Genomic DNA, 23,048 nt, shown 5'->3' with positions numbered 1-23,048 from the left:
GGAGAGAGGATACCTGACAAGTGTCCTAACTAAAAGAAGGGAGTCTGTCACCTGTCACTCCAGGATCTTGTAGAAGAGTGCTCCCATGACAGGAAATAACAAATTTAAAGTACTAAACCTAGAATGAATATGCTATGTTCAAGAATCAACAGCTTCAGTGGAGCCAAGGGATTAGTAGACAGTATCCATAAAGCTGAGTAATTACAGAAAAGACTGACAGGAAATAAAGTTGAAAGGGGAGCTGGGAATGACATATTGGACACCTTTTCCCTTGTCAAAATGATCCTCCCTAATGATGATGATGGGGCTACAGCAAAATATTTCCTATCTCCTGCCTTGTGTCTTTAACTGCCCTTATACTGTTCCACTTAGAAAACATAACCTCAAATGTAATCTGTCCTGGGCTTCCCTGGTGGCGCAGTGGTTGAGAGTCTGCCTGCCAATGCAGGGAACATGGGTTCGAGCCCTGGTCTGGGAGGATCCCACATGCCGCAGAGCAACTGGGCCCGTGAGCCACAACTGCTGAGCCTCTGCGTCTGGAGCTTGTGCTCCGCAACAAGAGAGGCCGCGACAGTGAGAGGTCCGCACACCGCGATGAAGAGTGGCCCCCGCTCGCCGCAACTGGAGAAAGCCCTCACATAGAAACGAAGACCCAACACAGCCAAAAATAAATAAATGAAGCTTTCATTTAAAAAAAAAAAAAAAAGTAATCTGTCCTGACCGAATTCATCCCTAATATGTACACCAATCAATATTTATATTAATTTACCAAGTTGTATGACTAGCACAACAATTCACTCAGCATATACTTGAATCTTCTGACCTTCATATTCTGTATCTATTCAATGACTCAGTTTTATCAGTACTAACTCAAAATGCTTGGCCCTTTCTCTGTAGTTCACTGATAACTCCCTTTTCATAATTTCAATCTGATCTGCAACATTCTAGCTGTTAATTCCACTTATAATTTTGCCCTCTCAACATCTTTCCATACATGCTGGATTTTATTAATACACAAAGCATATCATACTTTTTAATATTTTTCTAGCTCAGAAAACCTACTGACTTTTTCTTATCTGTAATATTATCTCAAGATATTTTCCGAAAATATTTTATGGGAAAATAGTCCTGTGACATATAAATTTGGAAATGCAGTTACTATATCTCCCATAGAAGATACTATTGCACATTACCACATTAAGGATTCTTTAAAAGTCCTAGAGTTAAGAAACCTATATAAATTTTTAAACTTAGATATAAATATATATTAATCTATGAACACTTTTTAAATATAATAACTAATAACATCTTGCTGAACTGGTATTCTAGGAACATACCTTGACTAAAAAGGTTAAAATTGATGCTGCAAATTATCATTAAAGTGACTATAAAATGTAAGTTATACGACATAACTATGTTATTCCGCAAAGTGAGTAAAATGTGTTAGTTCAAATGCATAAATTTTTAGAACTGAAATGTAATTTAAGGACAATCTAGCCCAAGTCAAGCATTTTTTGAATCAGGTTCAGAAACGTAAATTTCCGAAGGTTACTTAGGTTGCTGGCAGAGCTGAGCTTAGAATTTCTAGTTTATTGCCCTAATGTATAAATACTATTTTTATTCAAGGTAAATAATTTAACATATATTTATTGTCCACTACTATGTGCCTGGTATATGCAAAGATATTCTCACAATTCATCTTGGCACTTAACATTGCATTTGTATTTAATTCAATTGGTTGAGCATAAATCCCTTAAGGGTCAAGGCTTTCTCTAGATTTTTAAATCTCCCTTTGTGACTAACATATTATTATGCACAACTAGTCACTGACTCAACACATTCATGTAATATATTCTTGCTTAAATAACTTCTGATGACAGATCACAAATTAAAGAGGATTTAGCAAGAGTGAAGGCCCTCTTCCTGGTTCATAGCTGGTGCCTTCTCGCTGTGTCCTTACATGGTGGAAGGTACAAGGGACCTCTGTGGGATCTCTTTTATAAGAACACATCCCATCCCTCATGATCTAATCCCTTCTGAAAGGTCCTGCTTCCTAATACCATCACCTTTGGGAGTTAGAATTCTACATAAAGACTTGGGGGAACACAAACATTCGGACCATAGCATAATCCCACCAATGTTAAAGGTCCACATCCTCACCAACATTTTGTATTGTCAGTTTTTATTAATTTTAGTTGTGGTATCTCATAATAGTGCTGATTTGTATTTTTTGATGAGTAATGATGTTGAGCATCTTTTAATATGCTTATTGACTGTATATATATAATCTATTGAAAAGTGCCTGTACAATCTTTAATCCATTTTTAATTGCATATTTATTTGTAGTTCTTTATACATTTTCAATATATAATCTTAAGATGTATGAATTTCAAATACTTCCTCACAACTTGCCTTTTCAGTATCTTAATGGTGCTTCCTTTGTTGAACAGAAGTTCTTGATTTTAATGAAATCCAATTATCAGTATTTTATTTTTAATTGATGCTGTCTATATCTTGATTCAAAAATGCTTGCCAACCTCATCATGAATATATTCTCATATGTTTTTTCTCCTAAAATTTAATGTTTTATCTTTCACATTTAGATGGTTGAATTCTCTTGAATCAATTTTTGTGTATGATACCAGGTTGGGTAATACATATTTTTAATGGGGCCAGCTATTTAAGACAATAGAGTACAGAAAGGTACAAGGATGTTTAAGAAGTATGTTAATCAATGCATAGCTTCAGGTCGGGTTTGCTATCTTGTTTGTCATTTTACAATGTAATAATGCATTTTGAAATCTAAAAATAAGTTCATTACAATAATATATAATTACATCAGTTCACTCTAGTTGATCTCCACAAATTACAGTTTTATGAATGTTATAACAAGTTGTACTATTTTTTCAGTGGCGCACCCAAATCAGTCTTCTACACTGCTCTTAGAAATTGAAATATTTAGTGGTTTTGGTCACTTTTCAGAGGCAACATTGTGGAGAAGAAAAAGTACTGAACTAGCAATCTGCTCACTTGAATTCAAGTTCAGTATCAGTCATTAATTAGCTATGGCTTGCTATAGAGCATACTCATAGTTTTTTATGTCCAACACCCTTGCTTTCTTCTGGAAGCTACACCTGTCCACTCCACCCTTAAACTCATATACTTACATTAAGATTTGCAGTGTTTTGACATTTTCCTATTCCCTGACCCCTGACTTTTTTAGGGTCCACCAAATCTGTGCTAGTCTCCTGTAGCTCTCCACCTCAAACATATTGGTCCAGTGGTGGGACACTTCCAAACTGAAACTATCAGTGCTATGCTGAAGCTATGTGAATCTAGTCCATGAATAAAAGTAGTCACACTATTCTGATTAGGCCTTCCATATGCACAATTCCTTCATATCCACAGTTCCTCTATATCAGCGGTTCCACATCCAAGGATTCAAGCAACCGTGGATCGTGTAGTACTATAGCATTTACTATTGAAAAAAATCCATGTATAAGTGAACCCATGCAGTTCAAATCCATGTTGGTCAAAGGTCAGCAGTGTATATGTATATTTGTGCATACATTTAAATACATATATATTTGTGAATTCAAATACTTTATGATATGATTTAGAAGTTATGTAACACTGCTACCGACTAAAATTCAAAAATGTGTTAACATTTCCAAAGTGTTGTGAGAAAATAGGTTATACATTTCACTAGTGATTTTAATGAAGTTTAAAGCAAATGCCATTTATTACTTTATTATTTATTATGACTACATTTTAATGATGTGTATTGCAGCTGTGATCCACTATAGACATAAACAGAATATTCTTTAAATTGTTTTTGATGGAATATCTGTTCCTGCATTTCTGAATAACATTTACTGATAACATTGCTCTTTCCTTCCTGATTCCGATCGCATCAGCAGCTGAGCACGTGCATGCATTCTCTTCTTTTTCTCTTCCCATGCTGTGTGAACATTACACATTTCCTTCCACTTTTGAATCCAAAGGAAAAATAGCCTTAAAGAAAAAAATTTATATGTGCTTTTCCAGTATTTTTTGCTATTGATCTTTAAATAATTTTGAAACAGGAAGTCTAACTCTCCTGCTGAAATCTGTTTCCTATAGAGAGTAAATGTGTTGATTTATCACTTAAAGTCACTTTTCTATGAAACTCTTTTGAATCAGATAACTCCCTAAGTTGAGGGAGAAGAACTGGGACAAAGGACTGGCTAGAATGTTAGACATTTCTTTTTTCAACAGTTCTGTTTGCAATCTCATAGAAAACCTGGTTAGGAAATTGGTTATAAAAACAGAAACATACTTTAAAGGAAACAAAGATGAAAATTTGGAAATGTGTTTCTTTTTTGAACATGGGAGTAAAGGGAAAGATAAATCAGAAATTGAAAGTTGCGGTAAAGAAATAATAGAAAAATGCAAGAAAAATTAAAGTAAAATTAGTTCTGACTCAAAAAAGAATAGTTATGAGAAAGATGTGGCAAATAGAATTGCAAATGAAAATGGATCTTAATACATACTTAGTCATGTTGATCAGGATTACCCATGTCTCTGAGTTATTGTCATTTTAATGTGTATTTTCAAGATTGAAATATGACCTCTGCACTTGAATATTATTAGCTATATGCACTGAAAGTATGTGTGTCTACAATATTGAATGCTAATACACGTTTTAAATATGACTCATGGAATTTGTGGACAGAAATGTATGAGAATACACATTAAATGTCGTAGAAATTTACATGTGGAGGTATGCATAAGGTTCCTACTAGTCTATATATAAATCCACATTAACATTTTATTTATTAGATATATCTGTGTTCTGTATTTCAGAGATGATTGATGCAATGAAGAAAGAACAGATTTTTTGTGTTTCTGTATGTCTGCTTCTTAGTTGTGCCTCTGCCCCTCTTAATGCTGTTCCTGAGGAAGATGAAGAACATACAAACATTACAGGTAAAATGTTAGAAGCATTCATCTTTTTAAGCTAGTCAAAGCTCTCAATTTTAATCCAAAAATTTAATACATCTTTCTCTATCTTGTAGAAAAATCAGTTTTTATTGAAGTGACATTTTTCCAAAATCTTAGTCCAAAAAAAAAGTCACTTTAGCAAGGAAGATCTCTTTTTTCTCAGACTATATATTAAATACTGAAGTACCTCTGAAAAATTGCAAGGAGCAAAATGATATAGATACAACTCTCTATGAACCTTAATGTCACCCTTTGGCTGGGAAAAGTATGAGAAGGAAAAGGAAAGTACAAACATCTGAGGTTTCAGTCATTCTCTCCTTCTTGCCTTTATTCCTCAAATAAAAAACTTCTCAGATGAGTCCAAAGTAAGAATCTAGTCAAGCAGGACACCAGAAGATCTGGGTAATAGAAGATAGTTCTAATCCCATAAAGTTCTGTGTCTAAAAATAAAATACAGTTGACCCTTGAGCAATGCAGGGGTCGGGGCACGAACCATCAGTGAAGGCAAAAATCCACATATAACTTATAGTCAGCCCTCCATATCCATGATTCCTCTGTGTCCTGCGTTCTGCATGCAGATTCAGCCAACCACAGATCACGTAGTACTATAGTATTTATTACTGAAAAAAAATTTTGTATAAGTGAACCCATGCATCTCAAACCCGTGTTGTTCAAGCATCAACTGTTTTAACAATAAAACAATAGAACAAGGAGGAGACTGTGTAGTGATTGTTATTATAGATTTATTTCTTTCTTAAAAGTAATATTTTGTGGCAAATTAGTAAATTAGTGATAAAAATCTCATCATTGTTAATAATGAGAGACTGAACAAAGTGATAGCTTCTATTCATTTGTATATATGTTTATGATGTACAAAAGATTTCCATAAATACATTTTGATTTCATATCTCCAACAGCTCTTTAATGTGATTTTTGTTCCTTGTACTGACCTTTGATAAAGATTGAATAAATATATCTTATGTGCCTGAAACTCCGGTAGGTGCTAGGGAAGAAGTGATGACTGAGACCAGTTTCTCCAAAATTTCATGGTTTCACAAGGGAGACTTTAATGTAGACAGATTATTTCAGTGTAATGTAGTAAGTGAAATGATAAGAGGCATGCATAAGGGTGCTGGTGCTGCTGTTGACACAAAGAAAAGGGGTCTCATCTAAGCTTGACTCTCTGAGAGCTTGGCACAGGGAAGTGGCCAAATGGTACATGCTACATCACTTCAGCCTGCACCCAAAAATGAGACACTGGGAGCAGATCTGAAGGTCTAGACCCACTGGACCCACAGCTTGAAGTCCATCTGCCCAGGCAGGCCCAGCCTACATCAGCCCCCAGCTGACCGGTCGATAAGAAGCAAACCCAGCTGGGATCAGAGGGCCATTCACATCCTACCCATGAATGAAAAATAAAGGCTTATTATTATATGCCACCGAAAAATACATATATATTATTGGGAAAATTTCCTAAAGATGGAACATTATTTGATAAAGTAAAAACCATTATGTGCCTATGAGAGTAAGAATGTGGGCACTGTGAGATGGACTCTAATTCTTCATTCCACTCATTTTTCAAAAGGGATGGCTAAAGTTCTAATATTCTGGAGGTTGGGTAGAGAAGGAATGTAGAGGTTACAGTAAGTCCCAACAGGGCAAAGCAGGCAATCCCGTCTTAGAAAGTGGGAGGAGAAAGTGTTCTTAATATTCACCTCATCCAAGCTCCCTCAATTAGGCTGAGAAAATGCATGCCAGTTAACCAGGATGTTCCTGAAGTTGTTGCTGCTGCCACAGTCAGCCAAGAAACCAGAATTAACCCATCAATAATTAAACCCACGTTTAAAATCTCTGGGTAAATCCAGACCAAACCCACCTGGATAAGGAAAAATTTTGATCTTAAAGCTAGATTTGAAGACCACTTAGCTGACTGGCTGCACAGTCTTATGCAGTTTTGGTTTTCTTTTGTTTTGTTTTTAATTAATCTTGTGATAGCATGATCCTGTGTCTGTATCGATTCAATTTTGGAGATACCATCTATCACAATATGCCAAGGTTATGCCATCATTTTATAGATGTATGCCATTTCATTGAAATACTGTACTAGCATTTTATTGAAAAACATTACAAGATTTTATGGCTTCTCTCACAAGTCAATAGTAGACGTTTTAAAATTAGTTCAACCAGCAGGGAGGATGAAATAGAGAAACTTTTTGATAAGATAAAAATGATTAAAAAATAGTGGTGATAAGGTTCTTTTTGTTTTTTTTTTTTAAATTCCTTTAGACTGGGAGAGACAAGATTAGCAGGGAGCATTTAGAGAAAGGCAAGTATGTTTCATAACATTTAGAATCAGACAGACCTAAGTATGCATGTGTAGTTTGCCACATAGCAGCTTTGCAAAATTAGATGAGTTTATGTAAACTCTCTGACTCCCAGTATCCTAATCTATAAGTAAGTGATCTAAATAACTACATTTAAATGGTTGTTATATAAACTCAATAAAAGCATCTGGCATATTTCCTAGCACAGAGGAGGCAGAGTGCATGTCTGTGCTCTTCCTTTCCAGAGAAATCAAATATTTTAGTTAGAGAGTCAAGTAGCATGTAGACTCCTAGATAGTAGGTTAACCTTAAATCTCTAGGTTCCCAAACAAATTCCAGGAGAATGAGGATTCTAATAGTCAAGGATATGACACATCCCCAAATATTATCATAAGCCTTCCATTCAACATCCCAGGGGGAGGAAAGACTGAGATTTTAATTCTCAGACTGTGAGACATAAAATATTGGGCTGGCCAGAAAGTTCCCTAAGATGTGATGGAAAACCCCGAACTTTTTGGCCAACCCAATATAAGAAATTAATTATGAAAATAATTACATATAAACCATAATTATCTCACTACATCAGATTAAAGTCCTGTTACATTGTCTTGTATGTTTTTTCCAGTTTTATGGCCTTAGGTAGATCCTTGTCACAGTCAATGCTTTCTTCAAGTCTCAGGAAAGTGACCCCTGATCCCCTCAGAAAAGCTTAAGTATCTTATTATACACTTACACAGCATCCTGAACTTCTTGAATATTTATATAACTACGTCTTTAGTGACCGCATGCTCCATGAAGTGGGGGGGTGGTTACTGCCACCTAATTTACTATCATATCTGCCATGACAGCACAGTGCCTGACACACATGACCAACACACGATTGTTAACTTTTGAAAAGGTTTATCTAAATTAAAAAATGAAAACAAGACAAACTTTCATCCCTTTTAAGTGGCATGGCATGGCTGTGTGTCCAAAGGGGCCACCTGATCACTCCCCCAAAACTTGAGCTTGCTCAAGTGCGAGGTTGCAAGCTCACTGCACAAAAGAATATTCTAATATAGGATTCATGCAAGAAATACAATAAAATATGAATGGTAAAAATGAGTAACTAGATAATAATTAGTAAAATACATTACTCAAAGTTAATTCTTAGTGTTTTCTTTAGGAAATTGCTATAAAATCATTACCTGCTTTCATCACTGAAATCATTTGTAATTTTTATAAAGTGAAGTTTAGAAAAATTTATTGAGTGGAAATTGTAAAATTAAATCTATGTGCTTGACTTAAATGCCAATTAAGGAATCTCAGTCACACAGATCTGTGACAATATCACTCAGTTATTAAGAAGGTGAGCAGTATCTGGTATAAAACTATCTGAGGGTCAATTCTGAAGCCATCACTTATGATGTGAACTGAACAATTAATTTTTGCAGTGCTCTTTTGTAATCTGTAAAGTGGAGATAATAATGCCTAATTCAGAAGGTTGTTGTGATCGTTAAATAATATAATTGCGAAATGTCTGGAGCACAGTACTCAGTAACGTTAGCTGTTACTACCAGGACAACTGCTACAACTATGGTGTAATATCCTTTGTTTGTGGTGCACTGCCGCCACCTGGTGGCACCATTACTAAATAGCAGGTTGAAAATAGGATGGTATATCCTTAATACAGAAAATGTAAAATAAAAGATTTGGCATGATGATAAGGAATATCAAATATATGAAAAGTCCAAAATGCTGGAATAATCAATGAGAAAGAATCTGATATAAATTATTGATTTATAAGACATCGTTTCCCTAAGTATACAGTATTTGGCAACTCAGGTAAAGCTGTCTGTGTTCTACAAGTGGTCTATATTAAAGGTGCCTGTCTGAAGCACTGCTTCAATGATTCGGTGTCTGTAGAGTTCTAAAGTAACATTAACTTGGGAATCAAGACCATCATATTGTATGAGAAGTGCTATAGGAATTTCTGAAATCATGGTATATAGCCATAAGATTTGAAAATGTCAGAGTTTTTATTCTAGCTTATTTCTCAAAATTATTTATGTGACTTCTGAGATTCTAAGATCTGCTCCTAAGATAGGATATTTATAGAACTGATAGGTCAAATTTTTGTCAGCCCTACAAAAATGTATCTAGAGCAGATAAAACATAAAGTGCTAATTCAGTGACACATCGTGCGCCATCTCTCAGTCAGGTGCACCACTTAGGGTCCTTGAAGCCTTCTAACTTCTCACAACTTTTTAACAACTCAGAATGTCATGTATAGAATTATCAATCTTTAAGTAAAGAAAGGAATATAAATAGCATTCACAATCATGCATAAATGTACTACTCAGAAAATGCTTTCGCTTATTTTTGAATTCAAATTGACAGTTGTAACTTCAGTGATGAAGGGAAAATATATTTTTTTCATGTCAGTTTTTGTTTATATACAGATATATACAATACTCTAAAGTGTTATTATATATTATCAATTTCTAGAGAAAAGAAGTACTTGTGTGTATAATTTAAGAAAATTAATTATTTGTAATTTATAATATTTAACACCTAAATTTTCATAACTAGGGAATGGTTTAATGTAGTATGATATATACATACATGTATGAATATAAATATTCTGTTGCTTTTTTTTCATGATGATTGGAGTCATGTACCAGCCCTGATATTGTTGCTTTTAAAGAGTTGTTTTATATGTATAAAATGACACAGCTGTGGATTAGGGAGACATCTCTACTTATTTGTAATGTCAACACATCAATTACCTTATAACTACTACTCAATTCCATATTGGTCAACTGGTATGAGTTTAAGCAACATCTGTAACAAGAGTCTAGAAAAAATATTTGATATTTTTCCTTAAAACTTGGTTAATAATCAACTATTAAAGTTTAATAAAGTTGGTAAGACCTGTCTCATTTGGTGAGTTTATATATTTTATCTAACTTTTTGATAACTTTTCATAGTTTCTTATGTCAGCCTGTTTTATTATTGTTGTAGTTCTCCTTAAAATTAAGATGTATTAAAAATGAAATGAAAAGGAATGTTATTCTTTTATTTTTACCTTGTAGATGCTGAGTTGCCACCATTGAAACTTGTACACTCATTTTGTGCATTGAAAGCAGATGATGGCCCATGCAAAGCAATGATAAAGAGATTTTTTTTCAATATTCACACTCAGCAATGTGAAGAATTTATATATGGGGGATGTGAAGGAAATCAGAATCGATTTGAAAGTCTGGAAGAGTGCAAAGAAAAATGTACAAGAGGTAGGTTTCTGGAGACACTTATCACCCAGAAACCTTTAGAGTTATTAGATCTAATCATAGATTTGATAATTTTAGAAAAAAAGTTAAAACTATTTTAACATTCCAAGGAATTTTTTTTCACCTTTTTAGCTTTAATGTTCAACTACTGTTTTTCATTTTTTTGTATCAGTCATTATAAAATACATTAAGCTTATTGTCCTATACTCTTATCCATAATAAAGAGGAAAGAAAACCCTTAAGTTTGCAGAACAGGTTTTATATCTGCAGCAAATTAAGTGTAATTCAGCCTCCTTGGGTAGCTATGAGTTCACAGGAAATAAATTGTTATTCACAGTGACTTAGACTTTCCTTTACCAATACAATGATCTCATAGTTGTTTCCCTGTCAAGATAATGAATTAATCCAATTTGAGGTTTTCAACAGCTACTAATTAGAAAATTATAGAAATATATATATGAAAGTTAAATCCTTCTCTTTGGAGCCTTGGAATAATGTAGAAAATATCATCCCTGATGACCTATGAAGACCTTACTGAACCCAACTTTTCATAGTTTTACTAAGTTAAAAGGTTTAAAAGCATATCACATTCTACTATTAAACTTTATTGAACACTTTTATTCTTTTAATCATGTTAAAACAACTTTTTTTTTTTTTTTTTGCAAATTCTACAAATTACAATGTTTCATGTGGTTTTCTCTCTTTAGACTGAGATAAATTCCAAACAATTACTGGTCAAAATTTTGAATGTTTTTATCTCAGTTTTATTCTTCTGAATTGAGAGCTACTTGAGAGATAGAAAATCCTGAGTTGTCTTTATTTCTGCAGTATCTAGTCCCAAATTTCCCCACTGCATGTTCTTAGAGACAGTTGAATTAAACTGTAGGGCCATAGCGATGGTGTCTTTAGTTAACACTGGTGTCTTGTTTTTTGCAAAGCAGGCAGGTCTGCATTTTCACTCTGATAATGCTTTCCTAAGCAGCTTTTACAAAACAACCTTGGCATCATGATGCTCTTGGCCTATGGGAAAATCTCAGTGTGGTAAAAACAGAGAGCTTTTCTCCTCTGTGACTGTTGTTTCTCCAGAGCTGGCAGAAAAGAATTGATGTGAATGAATTTCTTTATCTCAGAGCACTTATTTCCCTCTTTCCTCTCCATAGATGTGCTAGAAATGTTACTAACACAGATTAGGCAGTTCAGTGGTTCTCTGTAGTACCTTTGGTTTTTGTGATTGCCTGGTCATTTTCCATTCATCACAGATTTCTATACCCTGCTCTATTCCATACTGGGCCAAGTATCCTTTTGTATTGAGTATCATTCAGGTTCAGCACCTTGGCTAGAGGCCTGGTTGCCTCATTCTTTGTAATCCTCACTTTTTCATGTAGTAGCCTACTTAATTTCATCAACTGGCCTCTTTCCTGAAATACATATCTATTTAGTTTTTATAATTCACAAATCTTTTATTTAACCATTGTGAAAAGTTACCCTTTTCTTCAGAAATTAATCAAATATAATGATTTTGTTCTTCAGTGAATGTCCTGCTATAATGTTTTCTCAAACATCATTCCTGCCTACCATAACTATATGTCTTTTGCCCCCATCTCCTCATTATCTCTTCAAAAGTCATTGATATTACTGTTTAAATATCTGAATGTTTTATATAGTAAGCTACTGTTAAGGATATAGCTGACATAGAAGAATTACTAAGCTTTTAAAAAATCACCTAAGGAGAAAATTCCGTCTTCAGCTATGATGGAGTAACTGGAGCTGAACTTTCTCTCCTAATATAAATAACTAGAAAACTGGGCAAAATATATGAATCAGCTGTTTACAGACATTGATCAAAAAGGCAGTGCAGGATTGTGATCTCTGAGAGACGGGAAACACGTGAGGTGAACCCTCCAGTCTCCCCAGCAATCTTCATGAAGGCACTTCAGACCATAGTTAAAGGAGGGAAATACCAGCGCAGCATGGTGGTCTCCATGGTGGAGGATGTGGAGATTGGAGACTGGTAGACTGAGGTGGCTGGGTTTTGAGGGACAATACATGAGAGAGAATGGACATATGTAGAGAAAAAGCTAAAAAATCTGGATAAGGGTCCCTTTGAGTTTGTTACTGAATAATAAAACTGCATGCACTTGGTGAAATCCCATGAGTTTGAGAAAGTAATTACAGGGATTTGTAAGTGGAACAATTCCCAGAGCTCCCACATGACTAGGAGAAATTTTAACATTTAATTTAGTACTAGGACTAAATTAGACCTAGAGTAAAAGCTACTTTAACCTTGCCGTAGTGAAGCTTAAACCAAGCCTTAAAAGTTCCAGATGATCCACAAGTAACTTAACTACTTGCCAGAAGGCACTTCTCTAATGGAAGATGGTAAAACATTCTTTAACGGAAGACAATAAAATCCAGCAGCCAACAGTATAATATTCAAAAATATCTATAATCCCCCCTGCCCAGAATACTAAACATTTGAAGAAGCAGCAAACTGTGATCCATAATTAGGAAAAAAGTGCTCAATTCAAACAGAGAAATGACAGAGGTGATGAAATTAGTAGACAAGGACTTTAAAATAGCTATTATAAATATGGTAAAGGATTTAAAGAAAACATGAACATAATAAGGAGAAAATGGAATATATAAAAGGGAACTAAATGGAACTTCTAAACCTGAAAAATTCAGTATATAAAATAAGAAATTTTCCAGATGTACTTAAAGCAGATTAGACATTACAGAAGAAAAGGTCAGTAAACTTAAAGACAGAGCAATAGTAACTGTTCAAGATGAAGGACAGTGAGGATAAAAAAAGGCTAAACAAGCAAACAAAAAAGAATATAGCCCAATAACCCATGACAGGAAATCAAGAAGTCTATCAAAATGTGTAACTGGAGTCCTGGCAGTTGGGGCAGAAGATATGTGAACAAAAAAATGGCAAAGAATTATCCACATTTGATGAAAACTGTAACTCGTAGAACCAAGAACATTGACAAAATCAAAAAAAAAAAAGAATAAATACAAAGAAAAAGAAGTCCACACAAATGAATATAATAATCAAATTGCTGAAAATTGTGGATTAAAAAGTAAATCAGAAAAAAATGAGGAAAATGATACATGAGGGAATGAAGAGCAAAAGAATCCCCAAGTTCCCATCAAGAAACAATTCACAAGAGAGGAAAATGGAACATCTTCTTTAAAGGGCTAAAGGAAAAAATAAACTGCCAATTAGTAATCTAGATCTATTAAAACTACTCTTATAATGGAGATAAACACTTTTTCAGATTAACAATATCTGAGAAAATTTATTGCTAGCAGACTTGCACTGTAATAGTAAAGGATTTAAAACTAAAGTACACAGGAAAGGAGGGGGGAACAGATGAGATTACTGTTGTAAGGTTCTGATACTACAGATGAAAGTGGTACAAATTACTTGAAGCCAAATTGTCATGAATTAAAGATGCATATTAAAATTACATTAAATTTTAATGGTATAATCACTCCAATTAAAAGGTACATAGTAGACAATATAAAAAAATCACGAACTAAGTACATGTTGTCTGCAGGAAAGACGTTTTAAAAATACAGACACAGAGAGGTTAAAAGTGAAAAGATGAAAAAAGATATACCATGCAAGCACAGATCAGAAGAATGATTAGTAAAAGTAGACTATAGGACAAGGAATATCGGCAGGAGAAAGGAAAGATACATTATAGGAATGAGGGCCAATTAATCAAAAAGCCATAATAATCCTCAATGTCTATGTGTATGCCTCAATTACAGAACTGGAGAATTTTCAAAGAAAAAACTGACAGAAGTGAAAGGAGAAATATGATGTATATCTTATATATTAAGCCTTGGAAGCTGAAATTTTGTTTTATTTTGGAGACCTTCGAGAACTATGGCTTGTAAATTACCATACCTGAGAATAAAGTCAAGCCTGATATTTCAGAGAATAGGAACTAAGGATGTGTTTAGTTTGACATGTATGCTCAGCTGTCCTTTTGCATGTAAAGCTGTTTTATCAGTTGTTTCCAAATATGTATAATCTTGCATGATGTATTCACCTATGTAATAATAGAGACATGGCAACAAAGTTAATAAGGTAGAAAAACTTAAAATATAGTTTGTAAAATGGTTTCTAAACACATGGCTTTCAAAATGTCTGTCTTTTGGTTTAATTGCTTTTTTCCCATAGCCTAAACAAGAACGACATTGTATTTGATTATTATTTTTTGAAAAAATAGGTGTATGTAGTGTGGGCATTAAAGAATTAGATGAAAGAAATCAAATTCCCACTTAGCTCTTTAGCTAGTCAGCCTCTACAGCAACTTTTAAAGGCTCTAGTAGGTATGCTGTTTATATTAATTACTATTTTATTGGCTGGGCTAACTGTGACTTGCGGCTCTTCATGGGGATTTACATGGGAATTTTCTCCACAGGGAATTAAAGAGCATGTAAATACTTTTTCCATTCTCTTTATTTTTAAGTTTATTTTGTGTTTTATTTGTTTGGAATAGTGAAGACTTAGCTAGTAACAAGAATATTCTGTCCATAGAGTCTTTTCCCATCTACTTGGAAAATTTTCTAGGCTGACTTCAACAAATATAAAATATAAAAGTTACCGTTCAGATTTTACCCTCCCCTTTCCCAACAGAAAACAAAAAGATGAAGAAAGAATAGGGCAAAAAAAATATTTTTTTTTACAATTGTTTAAATGTATCAGGTAATTATGAATTAATTTTGATATTAATTTTAATATTCATAATGAAATATTAAAATGTGAATTCATATACATTGGAGTTCAAGGAATTACTAAAATAAGAATTAGTAAAACATACTCTCATTATTCCTTAAGACATCATTAATAAGTGTTATGTTCTGCATAAATCTAGGAAAATATTATAACTTGGATAATTTGCTGTAAACCTTATCTATCTTTTCAGACTGTAATTGGCATAAAAATAAATTAAATAGGGTATCCATGATTGTTATTTTCAGAATCCTCAAAGATAATCATTGGTAATTTAAATACATCTAAAATTCGAATGTGCTAAAATACATTATTTGAGTTAGTTTGCATGTATACCAGGTGAACTACTCTGATTTGGGATGAAACCAGAAAGGAACAAGGTATATCTTTTAATATTGCATGAATATTGAAATCAAGCATCTCTAGGTTCCTGTTCTGTGGCTATTGTCAGTAGGTAAAAGAGAGCAAAAATGATTACTCAGCATTCTAGTCTTATATACTGTTTATATGTATATATTCTTTCCCTGTCTTCATAAATTAAAAATGTAACATAATAATTGTACATTAAAATATTTTAATGTAAGCTTATTATGACAATCCACCATCTAAAAACATTAATGGGGGTTGGTTATTTACAATAAAAAAAAATCAGGTTCTCTTAACATTTAAAATACAATTAGAATTCCACACATACACACACATACATCTTTTTAAAAAGTGTTGAATAAAACATAGTAAAGTTCAAAAGGGAGATGAACCACATCACCTTATCATTCATAGACATTTTACTCTCCAGAGAATAACCTGATTGATCACTGGCTGAAAGGGGCATTTAAGCCAACTCATACTCATATTCTCTCTCTTGCCTCTCTCTCTCTCCCTCCCTTTATGTCTCTCTGGCCATACAACTAATAATAAGCTGCCTTGAACAAAGCTTTTTTCTGTAAAACAAATGATTATACAACAAATCAAATATCACTTAGTTTTCCTAATGTTTACGTGAACAAATCAAAATTTTACATAATATATCAATTTGAATTTCATTATCCTTTAAATTAGAATTTAGAATCCATACTTGAAATACCATGGGTCAAAGACAAGTAGCATTCTAGTTCTTAAGTGGAGTAATTCCAATAATTCTATGAGATTAAACCAAAAAATACATCACAGATACCATTTGCTTCATTTCTCCTCTGTAATTGGAAATAATAATGACACTTGTAATTGGATTAAGATAATGAAGCAGAAGAAGGAATGGAGGAAGGAGGTAATTCTGGTTCCTTTCACCCCTACTCCCATTCCTCTACAGAAATGATCTGTTTTTATAGGCAAAATAGGCTGTTTGAATTACTTTCACATTTCACATTATTTTAATAAATAACTATTTTAATCATAGATATTTTGAATAGCAAACTTAGTTCACCATGAATTATTATTTTTGTAAATGTGTTAGAAAGTTTTAAAATAGTTTTTGAGACATTATTATCTTAAAATGTAGGTGACTTCATGGTTATACTGTAATAATTTAATTTAATCTTTAGAGAAAATAAGAAATTTATTTATTGACATTCTGTATAAGAATAACTTTAATAGTAATAAACATATCACCCTAGTTTGTTAAATTGAAAGTCATAACATTATAAATTGTGGTAATTGATACATATACACTGTTTTTCTTGCAGATTATCCAAAGAAAACTAGAAGGACAAAGACAACATTGCAAAAAGGTGAATGTTCATTTGTATGCTCATTAGTAGCATTTACATAAGGCACTTGGCAATTCAATTCTTAGCTTTCCCTGCTATGAGATTCATCATAAATCCATGTTATCTTTGAAACGGTGTTTTGTTTCAGTGGATATAATGAAAAAGTAGAAATAACATACATGATATTTGGTAAAGGAAGACTTCAAACACTGTGTTTACTCATTCTAACACAGTGTGATATCTGGTATTAGATCCGTGACAATCCAGAGCCATGCACGTGCTATTTTAACATCCCCCAAATAGCGATTTAGATGTTGCTCTTCTTACTTTAGTTCTCAGATCTCTAATCCTTTCATAATCTCAGCATTATGTGGCTTTAGCAAGTTTCATCCAGTATTACCCTGAATGTATATATGCCTTTGAGTTGTCAACAGTCTGTATGCAAAAATAAGTGGAGATATTTAACAATAAATAATTGCTTTTGTCAACATTATGTAGCATTTGCATATTTTTGATTTTGTGATTTAAATTATTTATAGTTTTTAACTAAAAATAATTACTTTTTGGTGAATATATTATATCAGTACAAGAAAAATGTTACAAGAGATGAAGAAAGACATGCTCCTTTTAATAAAGGTCTAGAAGCTGACTTTGTTCAATTACCATTCACAGCATTTACATTTAAATGAGAAAATATTGAACAAAAAGATCAAATTATTTAACTCAGGACATGAAAAAGCTACATAATTCAAAGTGAATTTTAGTTTTACTAACTTTGATTTAATTGTGTGGGAAAGAGCTGAAAAATTCTATAACTTACTGATAAGCTTAAGACAATCTACTGTCCAGAATTTCAATCAAAATTTATAAAATAAATTCAGCAAAGTTTGTACAAACAACATAAGTAAATGTATTTATTTACAAGTTTTAAAATAACTTTCTATAAATATTGAATTAATTTTTACAAAAGTGTTCAATACTTCAATTAAATGAAATTCTTCTTATCTGTAACATCAAAGAATACAGCATATTTATAAACAGGGGTTTTTTTGTCCATCAAGTAAAAGATGATATCTTCAACATTTAAACATTAGTATATTTTTTTCAAAAATGTAGATTTAGGAAATAATTATATGCAGGGGAAATTTACTGGAAAATTATGCTACTTAATTTATATTTAATGATTCAGAATTGAAACATTCTTATTTGATATTATATATGAAAGTTAGAGAATAAAGCTATGGATACTATTCATATGTGTAAAAAATGTTCAGATGCTAAAACCAATCCATAAGGAAGGCCTTTAAGCATATTGATTTGAAGTCAACTTTGTGATATGCTTCCTAACATCACATCAGAACAGTTATAAAGACAATGGGGATTCTTTACAACTCTGTTGGGAGAAAGTTTTGTTTAAGACAATTGCCAAGTATGCAGCCTCAAACAAAAGTTAGTAGTGAAAATCATGTGGTTTGTGGAAGTTGGCATATAGCTTAAAGCCTACATTCTGGGTTTTAACTGAGCATCAATTTAGAGCAAGGATTGTGTATGCAGATTCAACACGAACGTTAAAACTTTATTTATCTGAGGAATATTGGGAATGAATTTCTTAATTTGTGACCGTAGATATTTTAAACTCTAGGCCTAAGCAGAATTATTTTACAAGTATGCAATTTCAACTCCTAAAATAAATGTATGTCCTAGAATGGGGCCTCATATAAATATGGCAACTTTCAGTTGTATAATTCCTTAATCATATTTTCAGAATAATTTGTTACTGTTTTCTCTTCTTTGTATGCAATATTTTTTACCTACCCCCTTTTGTTAAACATAGAATTCTTATATTATTTGTTAATATGATTTAAAATTTCATAAATACATACTAAGACCTAAACAAATCAAATTAGTGATCAAATGTATTTTTCTTTCTCTTGTAATACAGTATATTTTAAAACTTTTTAAAAACAGCTTTATTGAGATATAATTCACATGCTAAACAGTTCAGCCATTTAAAGTGCACAATTTAATAATTTTAGTATATTTTGTGTTGTGCAACCATCAGCATAATCAATTTTAGAACATTTTTATCACCCCCCCCCCAAAAAAAGCCCTCTGTAATCACTAACAGACACTGCCCCATTTCCTTTGGCTCCCCCAGCCCCAGGCAACCATTAATCCACTTTCTGCATCTATAGATTGGCCTATTCTGGATGTTTCATAAAAATGAAATCATATAATATATGGATATATGGATATATATGGGTAATATATGGATTTTTGTGTCTGACTCATTTCACTCAGCATAATGTTGTCAAGGTTCATCCGTGTCGTAGCAGATCTCAGTACTTCATTCCTTTTTATGACAGGATAATATTCCATTATATGGATAGACCACATTTTGTTTATCCATTTATCAGATGATAGACATTTGGGTTGTTTCCACCTTTTGGCATTTGGGAATAATGTTGCTAAGTACATTAGGGTTCAAGTTTTTGTGTGCACATGTGATTTCATTTCTCTTGGCCTAGACACCTAGGCCTCGGTGTGGTTCTAATAGGCATTCCTTTTAATTTTGAGTGAAGTTGAACATCTTCATGAATTGCCTATTTAAATCCATTGCTTATTTTGCTGTTGGGTTGTTTGAATGTTTCCTATTTGTGATATTGTGATTTATAATAAAGATATAGTTGGTCTTCCTCCTGTTGTTCCTGGCACAGAGCTCCAAAAACCCTTGGAATTTCCTGACTTGAGCCTTAAAGGTGTCTTTTGTTATGTTAATGATGTGACTTCCGGGACAGCTCCTAAGTTGGGGGGGGCGGTGCTGGTTGCCAGGGGAGCCAACCCCTTGATAAGAGGGTCGGAACTTTCAATCCCAGCCCCCCTCCACCACCTTGGGGGAGGGGAGAGGGGCTGGAGGTTGCGTTCAATCACCAATGGACAATGATTTAATTATTCATGACTGTGTAATGAAGTCTCCATAAAAACACAAAAGGACGGAGTTCAGGGAACTTCTGGGTTGTTGAAGTTGGGGAGATTCGGGAAGAGTGGATGCCTGGAGAGGGAAGCTCCGCCCCTTCCCACATACCTTGCCCTGTGCATCTCCTCCACCTTGCTGTTCCTGAATTATATCCTTTTGTAATAAACTGGTGATCTAGTAAGAAAACTTTTCTGGAGTTCCGTGAGCCAAATTAATCAAACCCAAAGAGGGGGGTGTGGAACCTCAGATTTATGGCCTTGTTGGTCAGAAGCCTGGGGGGCGGGGTGCACCTGAACTTTTTTTTTTAGCATCTTTATTGGAGTATAATTGCTTTACAATGTTGTGTTAGTTTCTGCTGTATCACAAAGTGAATCAGCTATAGATATACATATATCCCCATATCCCCTACCTCTTGCGTCTCCCTCCCACCCTCCCTATCCCACCCCTCTAGGTGGTCACAAAGCACCAAGCTGATCTCCCTGTGCTATGCGGCTGCTTCCCACTAGCTATCTATTTTACATTGGGTAGTGTATATAAGTCCATGCCACTCTCTCACTTTGTCCCAGGTTACGCTTCCCCCTCCCCATGTCCTCAAGTCCATTCTCTATGACTGTGTCTTTACTCCTGTCCTGCCCCTAGGTTCTTCAGAACCATTTTTTTTTTTTTATAGATTCCATATATATGTGTTAGCATACAGTATTTGTTTTTCTCTTTCTGACTTACTTCACTCTGTATGACAGACTCTAGGTCCATCCACCTCACTACAAATAACTCAATCTCTTTCTTTTTTATGGCTGAGTAATATTCCATCGTATATATGTGCCACATCTCCTTTATCAATTCATCTGTCGATGGACACTTAGGTTGCTTCCATGTCTTGGCTATTGTAAATAGTGCTGCAGTGAACATTGTGGTACATGACTCTTTTTGAATTATGGTTTCTCAGGGTATATGTCCAGTAGTGGATTGCTGGGTCATATGGTAGTTCTATTTTTAGTTTTTTAAGGAACCTCCATACTGTTCTCCATAGTGGCTGTATCAATTTACATTCCCACCAACAGTGCAAGAGGGTTCCCTTCTCTCCACACCCTCTCCAGCATTTATTGTTTGTAGATTTTTTGATGATGGCCATTCTGACCAGTGTGAGGTGATACCTCATTGTAGTTTTGATTTGCATTTCTCTAATGATTAGTGATGTTGAGCTTCCTTTCATGTGTTTGTTGGCAATCTGTATATCTTTTTTGGAGAAATGTCTATTTAGGTCTTCTACCCATTTTTGCATTGGGTTGTTTGCTTTTTGATATTGAGCATGAGCTGCATGAGCTGCTTATATATCTTAGAGATTAATCCTTTGTCAGTTGCTTCATTTGCAAATATTTTCTCCCATTCTGAGGGTTGTCTTTTGGTCTTGTTTATGGTTTCCTTTGCTGTGCAAAAGCTTTTAAGTTTCATTAGGTCCCATTTGTTTATTTTTGTTTTTATTTCCATTTCTCTAGGAGGTAGGTCAAAAAGGATCTTGCTGTGATTTATGTCATAGAGTGTTCTGCCTATGGTTTCCTCTAAGAGTTTTATAGTGTCTGGCCTTACATTTAGGTCCTTAATCCATTTGAAGTTTATTTTTGTGTGTGATGTTAGGGAGTGTTCTAATTTCATTCTTTTACATGTAGCTGTCCAGTTTTCCCTGCACCACTTATTGAAGAGGCTGTTTTTTCTCCATTGTATATTCTTGCCTCCTTTATCAAAGATAAGGTGTATTATAAAAATATAAAGAAGTAGGATTTTTCCTCATCCCATATATTAAACTTAACCACAAATTGTTACCATGGGAATAATAGTAACATTCACCTTAAGAAGCAAGAGGCAGTAAACAATGAACAAAATAACTTTCAAATTGGTACTTTGAGAAGTCATAGAAAATAGATATTTTACTCTATATTAAAATAGGATGTTTTATTTAATAAAACAATTTTTTCATAGGGGATTGGTTTTTCTACTCTTGCAGAAATCATTAACATTATTAAATACATACTGTTTTTATAATAAAACACTCATGAATATTGCTTCCCTGAGATAAATGCAAGATGCTTTAAGATATGAAATGATGGCTACTGTTCATTTTTGCCGCTATGGTAATATATAGTTGCAGGGGAAAAAAATGGGGAAACTGGAGCTTTGCCCTAAAATATTCAAGCCCAATATATCTCGCAATCATCATAATTTTGAAAATAATTTATTGCTTTTCTTTACAGAGTATGCATGTAAACAAGGCTTGTAATGTAGATCACAGTGGTACAACTTTTGTGACAGCTATGTTTAGCCTGCTTTGGAGCACTATCAAAGAATGGGTATTAGACTTTTTCAAAAGCCTCTCCAATCCCTGAACATGTATTTCCTGTCTGCCTCTGCACTATTGGAGTCATTCCAATGCCTGGAAGAAAAATAAGAGACACAGTGGTGGAGGATGTCATACCTAATACAGATATTAATTTCAGCATAAGAATTCAGGAACTTCTAAGTATAGCCATGAAAGCTTCCATACCCCTCAAAGCTTCTCCATTTTTTAAAAATTGAAACCATTCTAATGAAGCAACAAAGTATACTTAAATGAGACTGCACACCTGAAAAATAAGAAATATTTTTAGATCTTTCCTAAATGTTGATACACATAAGCTTAATAAAAATAATTAAACCAAATTTTTGCCATAATATTTTGGACTTCCAAACCAAGGGTAAAAAAACCCAATATCTTTTATTCTCCCAGTTCATGAAAGAGCTGATAGTTAATGCCCTACTAATTTACTATGAGAAATTTAGAATTTGAAATTCCAATAGACACAATGTATGACAACAGTTGTAACTCCCTTATTCTAAATGTCACAGTAGATATAGTATAGTTGTGGATAAAGTTATATTTTACCTTTTATCTTTATCTTTTCATATTTACTCCTTAAATAACTTCAACTTAACCATTTATATTTTTAATTAACATAATTAAGTTATTCACAAAAAGGAATATTTCTTTCTGACATTTTTATAATT

General features: G+C 33.5%; 1 protein-coding gene across 2 annotated transcripts in view; it reads left to right on the top strand.

Moving 5' to 3' along the window:
- TFPI (tissue factor pathway inhibitor) overlaps window positions 1-23,048 on the top strand; it is a 77,102-nt gene that overhangs the window by 34,154 nt on the left and 19,900 nt on the right. For both annotated transcript variants that reach the window (XM_007196144.3, XM_007196145.3), the window contains exons 2-4: window positions 4,846-4,968; window positions 10,382-10,579; window positions 17,009-17,053. In XM_007196144.3, the coding sequence (XP_007196206.1) occupies window positions 4,848-4,968; window positions 10,382-10,579; window positions 17,009-17,053 (364 nt within the window). In that variant the 5' untranslated portion in view covers window positions 4,846-4,847. The remainder of the gene's footprint in view (window positions 1-4,845; window positions 4,969-10,381; window positions 10,580-17,008; window positions 17,054-23,048) is intronic.

This window comes from Balaenoptera acutorostrata, chromosome 8 (assembly GCF_949987535.1).
Source record: "Balaenoptera acutorostrata chromosome 8, mBalAcu1.1, whole genome shotgun sequence".
Classification (NCBI taxonomy): Eukaryota; Metazoa; Chordata; class Mammalia; order Artiodactyla; family Balaenopteridae; genus Balaenoptera; species Balaenoptera acutorostrata.
Note: the sequence above shows the minus strand (reverse complement) of the source record. Positions and strands in the feature narration are given on the sequence as shown.